At 37.9% G+C, this 15,638-nt stretch overlaps 1 protein-coding gene across 3 annotated transcripts in view; it reads left to right on the top strand.

The window, feature by feature from the left end:
- CPXM2 (carboxypeptidase X, M14 family member 2) overlaps window positions 1-15,638 on the top strand; it is a 103,761-nt gene that overhangs the window by 62,011 nt on the left and 26,112 nt on the right. For all 3 annotated transcript variants that reach the window (XM_067533390.1, XM_067533389.1, XM_067533391.1), the window contains exons 5-7: window positions 966-1,050; window positions 2,282-2,432; window positions 9,737-9,825. In XM_067533390.1, the coding sequence (XP_067389491.1) occupies window positions 966-1,050; window positions 2,282-2,432; window positions 9,737-9,825 (325 nt within the window). The remainder of the gene's footprint in view (window positions 1-965; window positions 1,051-2,281; window positions 2,433-9,736; window positions 9,826-15,638) is intronic.

The following is a 15,638-nucleotide window of genomic DNA, read 5'->3' as shown; positions in this document are numbered from 1 at the left end:
GGCTGTGGTCCATATCAGATTAACCACAGGATTGGGATAGGTCTGATTCAGTTGAGCATAGAGGTGTTGGCTTCTTACCCCTCCATAAACTCCTGACTGCCTGAGTAAGACAAGGACCATAAGGTAAGAATGGGAGGTCCTGGCCTGGGGCTGGCTGCTGGAAGTAGAGGTGTTCTGGCTGCAGGTGGATGGGAGGGAAGGGGAGGGGCCCTTAAAAGTTCAAGTTTGTGTAGCTTGGACCATATTAGCTGGGCTTGGCTGGGGACCCATCCTGCTGGGTGTTCAGTAAGATACCTCTTTGTGAACCTTTAAGGTTTGATTCCTTTCCATCTGCTGTGAACCCAATTTCAGGGCTCAGTGCAAATGCCCCTTCTTGAAGCACCAAACCTTTCAGGATTCATGAACCCCCCCTAATTTTTGCACCTGGAAATGGAAACAGACTGTTATTAGAAGTAGGATGAGCCACTGAATGGAAATGCTGTTGCTTAAAATTCAGGGGATTTTGCTCCTAGAGTCTTTATTTACTTTTGTTCGTCCTCACGGACAGCAATGGTAGGAATTATAAATGTTTTGTGGCTGGGGTGGGCAACATTCATGGATAATGTAAATTCTCTGGAGTTAATTGATATGCTCTGGATAAACCATCAAAGGTGCTCGGAAGTGTTATGCTGAATGAGTCTGTATTTATATATCAGGGGGAAGGAGAGGACTGATCCTCTTCCTGAAAACCCAGAACATTATCTTGGTCGTGCTTTTCATTTCCATCTTCTTAGGTTTTAAATTGTCTGCCAAAGCCATATCTGCATTTCAGTTCATCGGCCAACTGCTGACATTATTTTGCCATTTGGGATTTCCATAACTAGTAGTTTTATGAGTGTTGCTATGTTAAACATACTTGCATCAATTTACAACAAAAAAAAAACCCCACACCACACAATCAATCAAACCCTTTGCCTTCTGTCTAGGAGTGACTGGGTGACGTCTTACAAAGTAATGCTAAGCAATGACAGTCATGCATGGATCACTGTCAAAAATGGATCTGGAGATATGGTGAGTACCACAAAACAAGAGCTCCAGAAGGAATAGCGGGAAAGCATTAGTTGGGGGGAAAAAAAGAATCACATTGACTCTTGATTTCCCAGGTATGGGAAATTGGGATTGGAAAATGGGATTTCTATGGGGGAACTATGTATATATCCCCCTAGCTCTCATTGTCTGAGTGCGCCTGCCCCAGCTCTGCCAGTCCCTGATCCACCCTGCGGTGTTGATGTCAGATCTGCAGAAGTGACCCACTCCTTGTACACAGTAGGGCATAGATCAAATAAAAAAAGTCCCCTCCATGGGCCAGATCCTTAGCTGGTGTAAATCCATTGATGTCAGTTGAACTACACTGATTTATAGCAGCTGAGGATCTGGCCTTGTGTGCTGATTTGGACGGGGATATTCCAGCCCAAGGTCCCATTAGCCTGATCTAATTTTAAGAGCAAAACCTTGCCCTTGGTGGTAGTTGTGGGGGACATGCACAGTGAACTGTATGTTTCAAGAGCTTGACTGACCCTACAGGTAAGCCCTTGTAGGGTGAGCTGGGGGAATTCATGGCGGGATGCACTTTTCTACTGCTCTCTTTAAAAAGAAGCTGTGCGTGTCCTGCCTGGTACATGCTGTTGAGAGCAGTGTGCCCTCTGTGCAACTGGAGTGGAGTCCTGGCCACTCGCCCTCGTTGGCAGGCCTATTCCATTCAAAGCTGTGGTGTACCAATGGTTAGATCTCCCTTTCTCACATGACTACAAATACATTGAGACAAGACTACTTAATCCTTTTCCTCCATACCTTAAAAGCACTTATGTAACCCAGGGAGGAACTTGGTTTGAAGGTATTTTTCATAGTAAATCAAATAGCTGTTTGAACAAGAACATGCTATGAATGCTGACAGATTCTTGAAGGCTGTTGCATGGGGTGAGGGGCAAGGGCTGGAGACAGTTGCAGTTTTTATGTTTGGAGAAGTTCAGGGACTACTCCCTGTGTGTGTGCCCACTGCCCTCAGAGTGCACGTTGTTTGAGAGAGGCTGTGGAGAAGATGGGGCTGTGACTCTTTCTCCTTTTATTCTGGCCCACTAATATTTGAGCTGAGCGTGTGCTCTCTCCTTGAAGAGCAATTCCTCTCCGAGTTCCCCTCACCTACCTATCGGGCCACAATCTAATTCCACCTTTTGAGTTTTATCTAGTTCCAGGTGTTATTACCAACTGAACTTGACATTTTTATATGTTTGAACCTGAATAGATTTTTGAAGGAAACAGCGAGAAAGAGATCCCGGTACTCAATGAGCTGCCCGTACCAATTGTTGCGCGTTATATCCGTATAAACCCTCGGTCATGGTACGAAGAAGGGAGCATCTGTATGAGACTGGAAATCTTAGGCTGCCCCCTGCCAGGTAAGCACTGTTCTGTTACAATCGGCAGGATTGCCCACAAACTTTGACCACCATACACAGCTTGTGTGGAGTCCTAAAGCCTATCCTGATGCTTGAATTAACAGCTGTCTTTTCAATGGCCTATCAAAGTTGTGTAAAAGGTAACAGAACTGCATTCTATCGAGCTGCAAAGATTGTGTCAGTGTAAGTCTATTCAAATGCAACAAGAAGATATGTATAATGGCCATTATTAATAAACCAAAATTACATATATGATCTAATGCAGAGTTGCTGTTATGTTCAAGCTGAGGTGCAGATTCATAAACTTCACTGAGTGCACATGTACCAGAGTGTTAATAGAATTATGCATTGAAAGATTCACTTGTGAAAACTCACAGATTTTAAGGCCAGAATGGACCACTGTGATCATCTAGTCTGACTTCCTGCATAAGACAGATCATAGGACTTCCCTGAATAAATTCCTGCCTCATCTGTGATAGCTGTGCTTGGATGAGAGCATATCTCTTAGGACGCAAAAATCCAATCTGGATTTAAAAATTTACCAACCCTTGGTAAATTTTAAATGTTGGCAAGTTGTTTTTTATTTTCCTTTAAAACTATGGAAGTCACACATCCTGAAAATCAACAAAAGATCTTGTAAATGCTAGATGTTTCATTAATCATACTCCATGCAATACAGGTGTATATAAACCTGACTCTATGTATTCATATATATATATAGTTGTAGATCTGTTTTTTTTTTTTCCAAGTCTTTTCTAAGACTTTCAACTGCTCATTCTAAATCTTTCATCTGTTTTTTACTTTGATCTTAAGTTCTAGCATCTTGGGGATAGCTCTCTTTTTTTTTTTTTTTTTTTTTTGGTAGGGGGCTATGAATAGTATTTTCAGAAATAATAGAAATGGAAAGAGAATTGCCTTTCCAGAGCTTATTATTACTACTTTAACTGCTACTGCTCAGAGACTTGCTGCCTTTAATTCCACTGCTGATGTAGGATCATCCCACTGATTGTGAAAGTACAGCAAAAAAAAATCCGATCCTGGTGGACTAGCAGAGAGCAATAGGAATCTATGATTTCCATTTGGTTAGTGTATCTACAAGCATAGTCTTTTGAATACTGGATATTAGACAGAAGTAAATGAGGAGCTCTCTTTGTTACCATGGGACCACTAGCAAGTGCACAGAAGGGAAAAGCATAATGTTGTGAATGGGATAATGAAGATGACACCAATACCATGCTGGTGAGCAACATGTGCTACAGGAAAGGTGGAAAGTTCGTACAACCATTTATTCTCAATTCTGTAAAACTGCATTTTCTTTATTCAAGCCAAAGAAGAAAAGAGGCAAAATGTGGTACTTTGGAAAGTAAATGTTTTTAATAATACAATAACTATGTTATAAATACTGGAAAGACTACTATTGACAAAGATCAGATTCTGCTCTTTCATCATGAGTTTGTTGACAGCTACACATTTGACTTTAGTGGATTACACCAATTGACATGATGTAATTGAGATCAGAATATGACCCACTGTAACACAAGCTCACCTTCACTTGGGTTGAAGTGACAGACTTCTGATTTCCTGCTCACCTTGGATTAGAATTATACTTAATTACTTATTAGAATTTTCTGTATTTATATAAGTGCTTCTGCACGTTAGTCACTTATGGGAGCCATTCTCTGCAGTGGCTATTTTAGTTTGTCTTTGGCATTGAGGTAGACAGCATCATGGCCATTGAGAAATATACATTAAAGATTTTTTTTGTTTTGTTTTATTTTAATTTTTAGATTATTTCAAAAGGTTTAGGATTTTGGTGGAGATTTACACAGTAGGAAATTGGCCTGTGTGGAACAAGATGTGAAAATTTTCAGAATTTTTGGTAAATCCCATGTGAGTGCCCTAACCACTGGGCAAAAGGTTACGAGAGGTGTAACTCTGAACTGACTTCATTGGGAACAGAGGTACGCCTTCGCTGAGTACATTTGAAAATCCTCCCTTTAAATCCTTACCTAGGCACCTACTTGTTTCCTGATTTCCAGAAGTGTTGAATATGTTAATTCCTTCCATTGTATTCCATAAAAAAACTTTAAGCTTGTGCTTAAAGGCAATTGGGGGTTGAAATCAAGAAATGTATTTAGGTGCCGAAGGCTGAGAGTTTGAAAAATAAGAGCTTGAATTTATCCTTCTAATAAGTAACCTGATTTTCAGATATGATAAGAACTATTTACTGAGGAAAGATGGTCATTGGAAGAAACATTTTTACCTGTAAGTCTGTGGGGCCAATTTAGATAAAATAAGAACCAACACAAATCTTCATCCAACGCTCAAACCAAACATTCTGGAGATGCTAAAAAGTTTAGCTAACTTGAAAATATGTTTACCTTTTTATGCATTTCTTGGAAATAGCCAGGATTGGAACCTACAGTATATAGCACTGGAAAACTCATGAGAAAAATCTCTGCTTATAAGATCTGTAGTCTGATTTATGGACCAAAGTGGGCAATGATTATCTGAACTGAATCTTTTAAGATGCTGTCATATTTATCATAAAAATGTTCATGTAATATTCATAATATGCATTTTTGTGTATTGTAGGCTACTTTTGACCAGTAGTTCTTTCAGGGAGGATTAAACTATCCATTAGATCTCCTGAAAACTGTAAAGACATAATGCACAGCTATGTAGGTGCTGGCTCAGCAGACACATCAAGTGATTTCCTATTTCATCAAGGGCAAGGCACGTTTAGTATACAAAGAGAGATGGCAAAAAGTCTTCCTTGTAGCAGGGGAAAGGTACAACAATCACTAGCTGAAGAGAAAGATGAAAAAGGCACCGGTTATTTAATTTCCTTCCTGGTTTCCAAAAATGTTGCTACTCAGACAGATACAGACTGACACATATTGTCTTTTGCAATTGCCTCAGAGGGATAGATGTACTTTTCTTTCCAGTCCTTTCTCAAATGCAACATAAAGCAGAAAGAAGCTGGGTATGATCAAAAATACCCAAATATAAGCAAGACAAAAATTCAATTGAGGTTTTCATGTATTTATTATGTCAGAGAATGATCACTGCAATAGATGATTCTTTTAATAGAATAAATTCATTACATGATATAATTTTCAAAATTCTTCAAATTTGACCCAAGAGGTAAAAATAATTTAAACTACCATATGTTCAAGAAAATACCCTATATGATGGCATACTCTCTATTGTAGTGGATGTCTCATTTAGAAGCTGTTTCAAATGAGCTACAGAACATTTCTTGCTAGATTGTTTGTTTGGTTCTTAAGTCTACCAATGGTTTCACTAAGTACCATATTAGAACTCCCAAACCCATTCCCTACTGATGAGCAATCATTTACACAAGCAGTTCCACTGACTTTAGCGGGATTACTTATGGGAGTAACTGCTCATGGAGGGGTCACCATCTGGCCTTTTGCGTTTTTAATTTTACTCTTGTAGATCCAAAGCCTGAAGTCTTTACTTAGGCAAATTCAAATTAGCTTTCCTGGAAATTTTTGCCTAGTAGGGACTGCATAAAAAAAAGGACCTTGGGTGTAGCCTATGTAGTGTATCCCTATATATTCATCAAGGGACATGTGTAACAGCACACAATGATACAGTGTATGCTCTCAGAATGGTTCCTTTGACCTTTTCATTGTTACATAAAATATTGTTATGAATAAGTACTCCCTACACATAGAATAGGGAAGCCTGCTAGAATCCGTAATATTTCTAGAATCAAAATAATCTTTAAATGTGTTCATTATTAACTGTTAAAAGAAAACTTTTGAAAGGTGACTGCTATAGACTAGTACCTTGATTCTTCTTTTGTGTATGCAGATTTTACACCATTGTCATTCAATTGATTTAACTGCAGTTACTCCTGATTTATACTGGTGCAAATGAGAGAAAAATCAGCACAATATATCTGAAGAATATGATTTCACTGTTGATTTAAAGTGTCATGGTGACATTCAGTAATTTAATGAAATAGAGTATGTGGAAAGAAAAAGAGTATGTGAAAATGTGATTTACTCTAAGGTCTGTACATTTCTTCAAGATGTGTTTAATGTCCATGATATGTTTAATTTGCTGGAGAGAAGTCAAACTTGTGCATATTCATTAGGACCAGGGTGCACATTCCTAGTCAGAATAGTCTGAGATTTTCAAACTATCTGAAGGATTTAGGCGCTATCTTGCTTTAATTTTAATAGGAGGTATGTCTAAACGCTTTAGACTGCATTGAACATCTTAGCCATAGCACTATATAAAGGAAAAGCGTTCTAATTGGAAAAATGGAAAGCAAACTGTAGTTGTAGAAACTCTTTGGCTCTACGGTATGAGCACAGCTTTCAAAAAGCAAACTCCATGAGAAATGCAAATTTGTAGAAGTCATGATGAAATTGAGAAAATGCAGCATTAGGATGAATGCAAATTCTGTTAGTTAAAAAAAGAGAATCCTTATTATTTGGTCATGTGAGGTGTTTTGAGAGTGGTAATTTCATCCTCCAATCTTTGTGAGACTCTTTTCATCCCCACCATTTCATATCAAAGCCTAAAGAACACTAGAAACTTCAGCAGCAGCAGCAGCAGCAAATAATGATATATTTTTTCTTATTTGTACTCTGATAGCACCTAGGAACCTCATTCAAGATTCAGGGCCCCATTTTGCTAAGCACTGTACAGATATGTAACAAAGAGAGAGTCCTTGCCCCCTGTCTCTTCATGAGAGAGAGGACACAACAGGAAACAAATCTAACAAATAGGATGGGAGGATGATAGAGCTGAGCAGAAAGTTATAAATATTTGCTTTATAAAAGTAGGTTAGATTTATGGAAAGTCCTCAATGTTCTTTTTTTGAGGAGTAATTAGATATTGTGGAGGTGATTTCTCTGTCTCTCTGTCTCTGTCTCTCTCTCGCTCTCATAGAATTAGAGATAGAAAAGATCATGTGTCCACCCCCCCTGCCAGTGCAGAATTGTTTTCTGTGTTTTATTCTATCTAGTTTTGCTTTGGGATGGATACAGGTAGGAGAGGATGTCAGAAACTATTCTTTCAAAGTACCTTTGCCAGCCAGTTTATAAAATAGCTCTGGTGCGGGCTTAAATGGAAGTTGACAGTGGAAAAAAAAATCAATACATTCTTCTGAATTCATTGTAATCATACAGTCTTTCAGGGTTTCTTCTTCCTAGAAGGGGGAGGGATTGTTTGAAATTATGCCATGAATGAATAAGTAAATCACAGTTGAAATGCTACAGTGGTTTTAGCTGTATGTGGTCTTGTTTTCTGTTTGCATGATGGTAAACAGTTGCAGCCAAGGTGGACTTAATGTACAGCAGATGAGGGTTGGTTTCTGGCTGTTTTTTTGGTTTATTTTTTGTCTCCTACATTTTACCCTATAATTTCCTAGTTTATATTCCTGCTGCAACAAAAAATTTAATCGTCAAAACAGACTGACAGTGGAGTTTGGCAAAATGTTAATGTTTGTTCACAAGAGATCTTAGATTGTGCACATTTTAGAAGAAGAACCAGAGGTGAAATACTCCCTTTGTAGGACTATTTTATTTTCAGGGGTTCCAATGCAAATGGGAGGTCCCATTTATTGCCTTTCTTTGGTTTCACCCACCAAATCTACAGCATTATCTACTGTTCCTATGACATGAACATTTAATGCATGGACAAAATGCCAGGCTTTGAAAATCTCTCTTAAAAGAAGGGAATTTTAAGTACTAGGGAAAAATCAATTACTGTATGTTTTGGCATCTGATGATTGAGAAAACCTAGAGTATCCCAACAATTTTAAAATATTTATTTTTATCTTAAATTATTTTTATTGTACTAGTAAATCAGTTTCCTATGGCATTAAACACACCATATTCTGTCTCTTCTGAGAAGAGGAGATTGTGTGGTTTGCATTTCAGATATATTAACATGAAGTGATCTTTAAAACATTTAGGTTCAAGTGCCATGCTCACTGTTATAGTAGTACCATTGGTGTCAAGGTAGTTACATGAATTTAGTCCCCAGTTAGGTCTCAATAAGAATCTAAAAATGCAGATGCTTATTCAAAGCTTATTTATTTTCTTGAATCTTGAATGTGTTGGGCACATGAAGCGAGATCTATATCTGCTCATCTGATTGGCTTTGAATTCTAGCCAACTGAAAAGCCAGCTGAGATCAGGTGGTCTCTTTGTAGTGTGAGACCCCATCAGACAACAGCAGATTCCATTGGATGGTCAGGTTTTGGAGGTGCAAGACATTTCTGAAGCTCCCATAGTCATGTTCTAACAACAGTGCTGGAACAAATTCTTAAAGTATCTCAGCACTTCTGGTGTAGACTAGAACATGGACGTTCAGAAGAGAATAAGAATGAAAAATAATCCATGATGAATGAGGTGGGAAAAACTCAGATAACATTTCAGAAACGTCCAAAAGTGGTGGTTGTGATTCACTGCTGGCAATGAGCAAAAGCTGGAGTTGGGAGTGTTTCTGATTTTTCCAGAATGGTTTGCTCATCTGATCTTTTTCTTTAACTGAATTGCCAGTGCACTCACCTGGAAAGGCAAGAAAACAGGTGTTTGTTCCACCTCCATCTTCTTGCTTGACACTAATTATTAATTGACATCCTGTTGGTTTATATATGTGATTATATATGTGATGGCCTGTGTTCTGCTGAGAAATGTTTTCATGGAACATGTCACACAGAGCAAATTACATCCACATGGTAAAGAAAATAGTCTGCTAATTTTACATTAAAAAAGCCCAAGAACTTCTGCAATGAGTTTAAGAAAATACTTAATTAGAAATAAGCCTTTCTACCAAAAGTGGGTCCATTATTTATTAGGCCCAATATTTTGCAGGCAGTGCATAATTTCTGAAAATGCTCATCAATAGCATCAAATAACTACTGGTTTTCTACACTAACTAATTATTCTAGTAGAATTTGCTGGTGTTTCCATTCTTTTCCCTTAAATCCATCAAACTAATGCCTTGATCATTTTCTACTGTCTTTTGCCCTTTTACAAAGTGCTAGGAGGTTTTTTTTGCTTTTCCTGTTACAGTTCAGTTGTTAATGCAGAGCAAATGTCTACTCACTCCTATTTGGGTTAACAAGTTGATTTGTTTGGTAATTAGTAATACTTCAAAGCTGCTGTTTGTTTACTTCAGCTTTTTAAAAGAGCCTTCATTAAACATGTGTAGAAGAGTGGAATCCAGAGTAAAGCATTTTCTCTCCATGTTTGGCCTCTCTCCTTTTGGAAATGGTTAATAAATATATGCAAATTTTTTATTTCTTTTCTCAGACCCAAATAATTATTATCACAGAAGAAATGAAATGACAACAACAGATAATCTTGATTTTAAACACCATAACTACAAAGAAATGAGACAGGTAGGCCACAGAGAATGCAATTTCAATTCTCATATGTGTGCACATGTGGGTGGGTGGTTGTGTTGGGGGTCCTTCTTTTAGGTAATTGAGCTCTGTCCACTCCTAGATTTTGTGGAGTTTACTAGGGGAAAGGTGAACTTATGGGCAGTTGAGAACTGTGCATTATCCAAATATACCCTAACTACAGTAAGTCTTTTCCAGAAATACTTTGCCAAGTTATTTTGAGAGAGCTTACAAAGGAAATTCAGTGTCCATCAGCAGACCTTTATATTTTTCATTTCTTCCTGTGGGCAGAATATTCGCGGGGGGAGGGGGAGGGATATTATAAGCCAGTAAGGGAAATAAATTCTAGACCTCATAAAGTAGGCTTCTTTTTTAGGGTAACCTACTTTAAAAGGCACATAGGTTCTTTCTAACAATGAATGTTTTGGCCATATGATAGATCCAGAGCTCTCTGCGGTCAGTGGGAGTATTTTTATTTATATCACCCCAGACATAGGTGTGGGATGTGCTAGAGAAATATTTCTTCCTGTCTTGCTCTTCATATTTAAAGAAAATCAGTCTTTTCATTGATTTCAGTGGACAGTAGATCAGCTGCTAATGTTTCCATCCAGTGTCAGGTTTATGATGCATCTGTTATACAAAGATATATTTAAGGACTTGTACTAGTATTTTAGAGTTAATTAAGCTGAGCTTTTTCCCCTCAAAGGCCACAGGAAAAACATTAACAATAAGTAATGAATTGCAAGTGCAAGAGAAGGGTATTTAGACTTCATCACTAGACAGCAAAATTGTGTGCATTGAAGAAGGTATTTTATGGCTAGATATGCAAAATAAAATATGGTAAACCTGGAGAGATTATTTAAAAATCACAGCGTTACCATGTTATAATTTCAGCTGTGACCATATCTGGATTTGTGCATTACTGTGTAATAATCTAAAATTTTTGTGAGTTCACATCAGTATGAACTCAGCATCTGAGAACTTATTAAGCTAAAGAAGATTTGATTTTTTTTTCTACTGCTACAGTGACTATTATTACATCAAAATGGCTTTTGAAACTTTACATTTAACATTTATGTGACATTTGCTGCTTTAAAATTGGCAGGTTCAACGTTTAATGTACAGTAATTTTGAAATGTCAATGTGTTTTTAAACTTGGCTCTTGATGATGAAAATAATCTATCTGGTCACAAAAATGAATGGTGCAATATATGGCTAAAAGTCCAGCTGCTTTCCTTGTCAGCCTTCCATCTGATTCTAACAGTTTTCTCCAGGGTAGTGGTGGTGGTGGTGCGGGGGTCATACCGTCTGCTCTTGTGAATACCCATAGTGCTGAACACTGCAATATGCTTGTTCCTTGATAGCGCACCAAGAGTTCTTGAGTAACAGAAATGTGGTATATTTCAATGTATTGTGTGATGATACGAATAAAATAGAGAGGCGGGGTCAAATTCCATACTCAGTTACACCAATGTATATCTACAGTAACTCAGCTGAAATCAAAGGAGTTATTTTGGATTAATACTGCTGGAGATGCAAATAAAAATTGACTCAGAGATGAGGGACATCACAATAGGTACCAGCTGGATCATGCCATGTAAATGACCATGAACCAAAAGAAAGCTAATACTGTCAGTCTAATTTTAGACTTACCGGCCTTAATAAGCTCCCTTTAACATCATGTAAGGGGAAAAAAACTAGATTATATCACCCCAGACATAGGTGTGGGATGTACTAAAGAAATATTTCTTCCTGCTCTTCATATTTAAAGATAATATGCTTGGACTTGAAGTATGTGAATCGTTATCTGAGTGCCGAATCTTCAGTGTTTTTATACTGCATGAGTCATCATTCATTTTTATTGAGCAATTGTGTACTGAGTCACATATTTAGTTTACTAGAGATTTCATGGCCCATATTTCTAGCACAAAGATTAGACAAGTAGAAACTCAAATGGCATAATTAGTGTCAAGAACAATAGATGTAAATGCATTTTAGTTACTAATTGCACTAAGACAGGTTGGTCAGATTTGAAATATCTTTGAAAAACAGCTTAAAAAGAATTATTTCCTTAGCTCTTATACAAGGAGAATATCAAGATGTGATTAAACAATGGTAGGGGCTGTGAATTGGTCAACTGTAAACTATGTAACTTTGCTGTGCTTTCTCAAGTTGTGTGCTTCCATGTATTAGTATAGCTCATTTTGTAGCATGCCTGTCATTGGGCAAGTAGGCAGAAGGTTCTGGGTAGGCTCGGAGGAGATCTAATGTTACTGCAGCACATCTTGGGAGACAGTAGAGAATTTAATCATTGCCTTTCTGAGTCTTTAAAGAGACAGTCTGGCACAACAGCTTTAAGAGACATGTAGATTTCCCCATTCAACACAATGGTGTGTTAGCTGTGCAGTCAGCTTTGTTAACCACTTCATTTCTGACCATTTTAGAAGAAATATATAAATAATGTGTTTTCCACTCTGGCTGTTAGTCATAGACACTAGAGAGGCACCAGCAGAAAGTGCTCCATGGACCACATTTTGGGTACCACTATCTTATACTACAATGCATAATATATTTAGAAGAGCAGGGCTTTTTTCCCATCAACATATAGTAGTGCAATTTTGCATACAAAAGTGCATTCCAGGCTGTCTGTGAAATCAGTGTGAATGCATCTGGGAGCAGGGTCTACAGTCTGAAAAGTATTTTCATGTTTCATTCGTATTTGTAAATGAGCATGTTAGAATGATTTATAAAACCATGCTGTCTCCAGAATAATTTAAAGGAGTGGGCATTTGAATGCATGTGGATGCCTGTAAATAGGATAATTAAGGCAAAATTCTTCTAAACCAAACCGCTAACTATGCTTCAAGCAGTTGAAATGTCAGATAATTTGTGAGTAGGTATTTTTTATTTCTTGCAAATATTTTTCACCGCATTTTGTGCCTAATATACAGAAAGGGGCCTGAACCAAAACCATGAATTCAAACATCTCTAAACTTCAGAGAAGTTCAGATCCCAAATCTGGGCCCTGTCTCTATAATGTACTGAAACAAATGCCCAGAGGCTGTGTGATGCTAGGCCCGAAAAAGCCAAGCAACTTTACAAATTGCATGGCCCAAATCTGATCTTTAAAGATATATTATAGAAAAATGCAATAGTAGTGAGGATCATTTCTCATAAGTAGACTAGAGCTTTGATGTGCAAGTGTATTTTTGGTAGTTATTTGATGTTGTTTACGTATCTCTTGTTAGAGGTTAGCAATGTAGATAAACTGTTTTCCTGTCTATCACTGTTCTATTGATTAAGAGTTCAAAAGGAACATAGGAACATTTAGATGGAACTTGGAATGTAACAATACTATTGTTTTTTTCTCTTTGAAGTTTAAGTAGTAAATACCTGTAAATGGTTGTAAATGGCCAATTACCTTGTGCTAATGCAACTAGTTACCAGTGTGCACAGGACATAGGAGATGATATTTCAGTCCAAAATAATCATCTATTAATTGTTCAAGGAGGTACCTGCTGTCAAGAAAATATCCATCAGCCTGCATGGATCTATAAACGACTCTAGTGGACTGATCTCTTTTCTCTCAAATCTGTCCAAGCTTGTCAGGGAAAGTTTGAATTGCAAGATTGGGATCCCAGCACCAGCCTGGATTCACCCTGCTAATTCTCATGGGAGAATTTGAACAAACTCTGCACATGGACTATTTAGTCTTCATTTCTCTGGACTGGATTTCTAACAAAGAAGCTCTAGACAAGGACTGATGACCTCCAAGCTGTTTGGGTAATTTCAGAGACTTTGCAATTTAAGAACTTTGCAATTCAGTTATCATCTCCACTTTGAAACTGACCTAAGAGCTTTATTTTCATCTGTGTATGTATACTGACCTTTTAACCATTACTCTCTTTCCTTTCTAAAAAATAAATGTTAGTTTAGTTAATAAGCATTGTTTTAAGCATGTATTTGGGTAAGATCTGAACTATTAATTGACCTGTTTGGTAATGTGTCCAATCCTTTGGGATTGGTAGAACTTTTTTACATATGATGGATAAAGATTTTCAGTAATCCCCATCATATTTGACTTGGCTGCCTGGGTGCTAGCCAAAGGGCTGGATAGCTTAAAGGGAACTGTATTTTGTCTATTGAATGACCACTGAGTTCATCAGAATCCGTTATTACTGGCTTGGTATATCTTATGGAAGAAAAACCACCAGTATTTAGGGCTTAGCCTGCCTCATTCTTTGCAGTTTGCCCTTGTTAAGTTATATCAGCATGGCTCCCCTGGAGGCCAACGTCACAGTGGCGTAGTCTGGCTAGTATACACATTAACACGGATTAATTGAGTTTTGTATCATAACCCCACACTTGTCAAAATTGATTTTGACATTCGAGAGTTTAAGGGTTAAAAATCAGTTAAAATGGGCTAAACAAGAGCATATGCAGATCTTGATAGAAAAGCCCTTGAAGACTTTTGCTCGCAAAGGGCATTATCTTTTAAGAAGAAAAACACAGATCAAGAACTCAAAAACCTATTAATAGCCGGTGATTAGAGGACAAAAGATCAGTCATCACCTGCCCTTGATACAGGGACTGAAGCAGAAATAGTGAGAATGCTAGCAGTAAAAAATAAACAGCAATTCGAACATGAAGAGAAACTGGCAGCACTTCGAATAAGAGAAAAGAAAGAAGCTGCTGAAGTAGAAAATGTTGCACATCAAAGGCAGATGGAATGCCTCATTGCTGAAAAAGAAGCTGCTGCACTTTAGCTCCAAGTTCTGGATGAACAAAGGAGGGTACCACCACCTGGAAATATGTCTCTTCTGGGTAACAGAAACTGGGAAAGGATCTGTCCTATTTACAAAGACACTGAGAATATTGAGGAATTTTCTATCTATCTTTGAGATAGATCCCAGATGAATAGCGTATGCTCGTCCTACTTACGAGGACTGGAAAGGCCAGGGAAGTGTTCTGTGAAATGGGTATGGATGATGCTTTAAATTATGACACATATAAGGATACTGTATTAAAACGATTCAAAGTTTCTTCTGAAATTTACAGGTTAAGATTAGAAATTTTAAGATGTCTAATGATGTTACCTCTCTGGAAAGTGATCATAAACTTTTAGGTTTTGCTAAGAAATGGATTACCAGTGAAAATGCTTACGATGATGTTGGGAAATTAAATGGAATTAATTACTCTTGAGCAGTTATTGAAATTAGTTCCTGATGAGGTCCAGGCTGCGGTGTGCGACCGAAAGCCTGATTCTGTTTTGCACGCTGCAGAAATTGCAGAAGAATATGTTCAGAATCAGAATCATGAGAGAAATAAGCCCCTGGGGAAAAGCAGCCACTCTGCATCACAATTTAAGAGAGATGAAGGGTTTAAGGGGAAATTTAATCCCAATTTTGTTTAAAAAGCTCCAAGGGAGTCCAGAGTCTAAAACCTCTCACCCTGAAGGGAAGCCAGTTATCAGTCACCAGTGTGGAGTACCCGGGCATATAAAACCAAATTGTCCAAAACTTCAAACCACCCCACAGCCTGTACCCATTACTAGTACAAATGCCATAACTGTGAGTGAGGATGTTAACCTTATAAGCACTGACACTTACAGGTATGGGGGAAGGACAGAGTCTTGTGAGTTACGTTAGAGCTGAGCCTTGGAGAGATAGTGCTGAATTTATTGGGGATGCAAGGGTGAATGGCGTGGATTTTCATGGTTGGCGCGACACAGCATCAGACATTACTTTGGTAAAGGGATGTTCTGTCCGGGAAGAGGACAAACTGGCAGGCGAGAGCATAACTGTTCTGGC

Source organism: Emydura macquarii, unplaced genomic scaffold (genome assembly GCF_026122565.2).
Source record: "Emydura macquarii macquarii isolate MOO-44397 ecotype Brisbane River unplaced genomic scaffold, CSIRO-AGI_Emac_v2 contig_3343, whole genome shotgun sequence".
In the NCBI taxonomy this organism is placed as follows: domain Eukaryota; kingdom Metazoa; phylum Chordata; order Testudines; family Chelidae; genus Emydura; species Emydura macquarii.
Note: the sequence above shows the minus strand (reverse complement) of the source record. Positions and strands in the feature narration are given on the sequence as shown.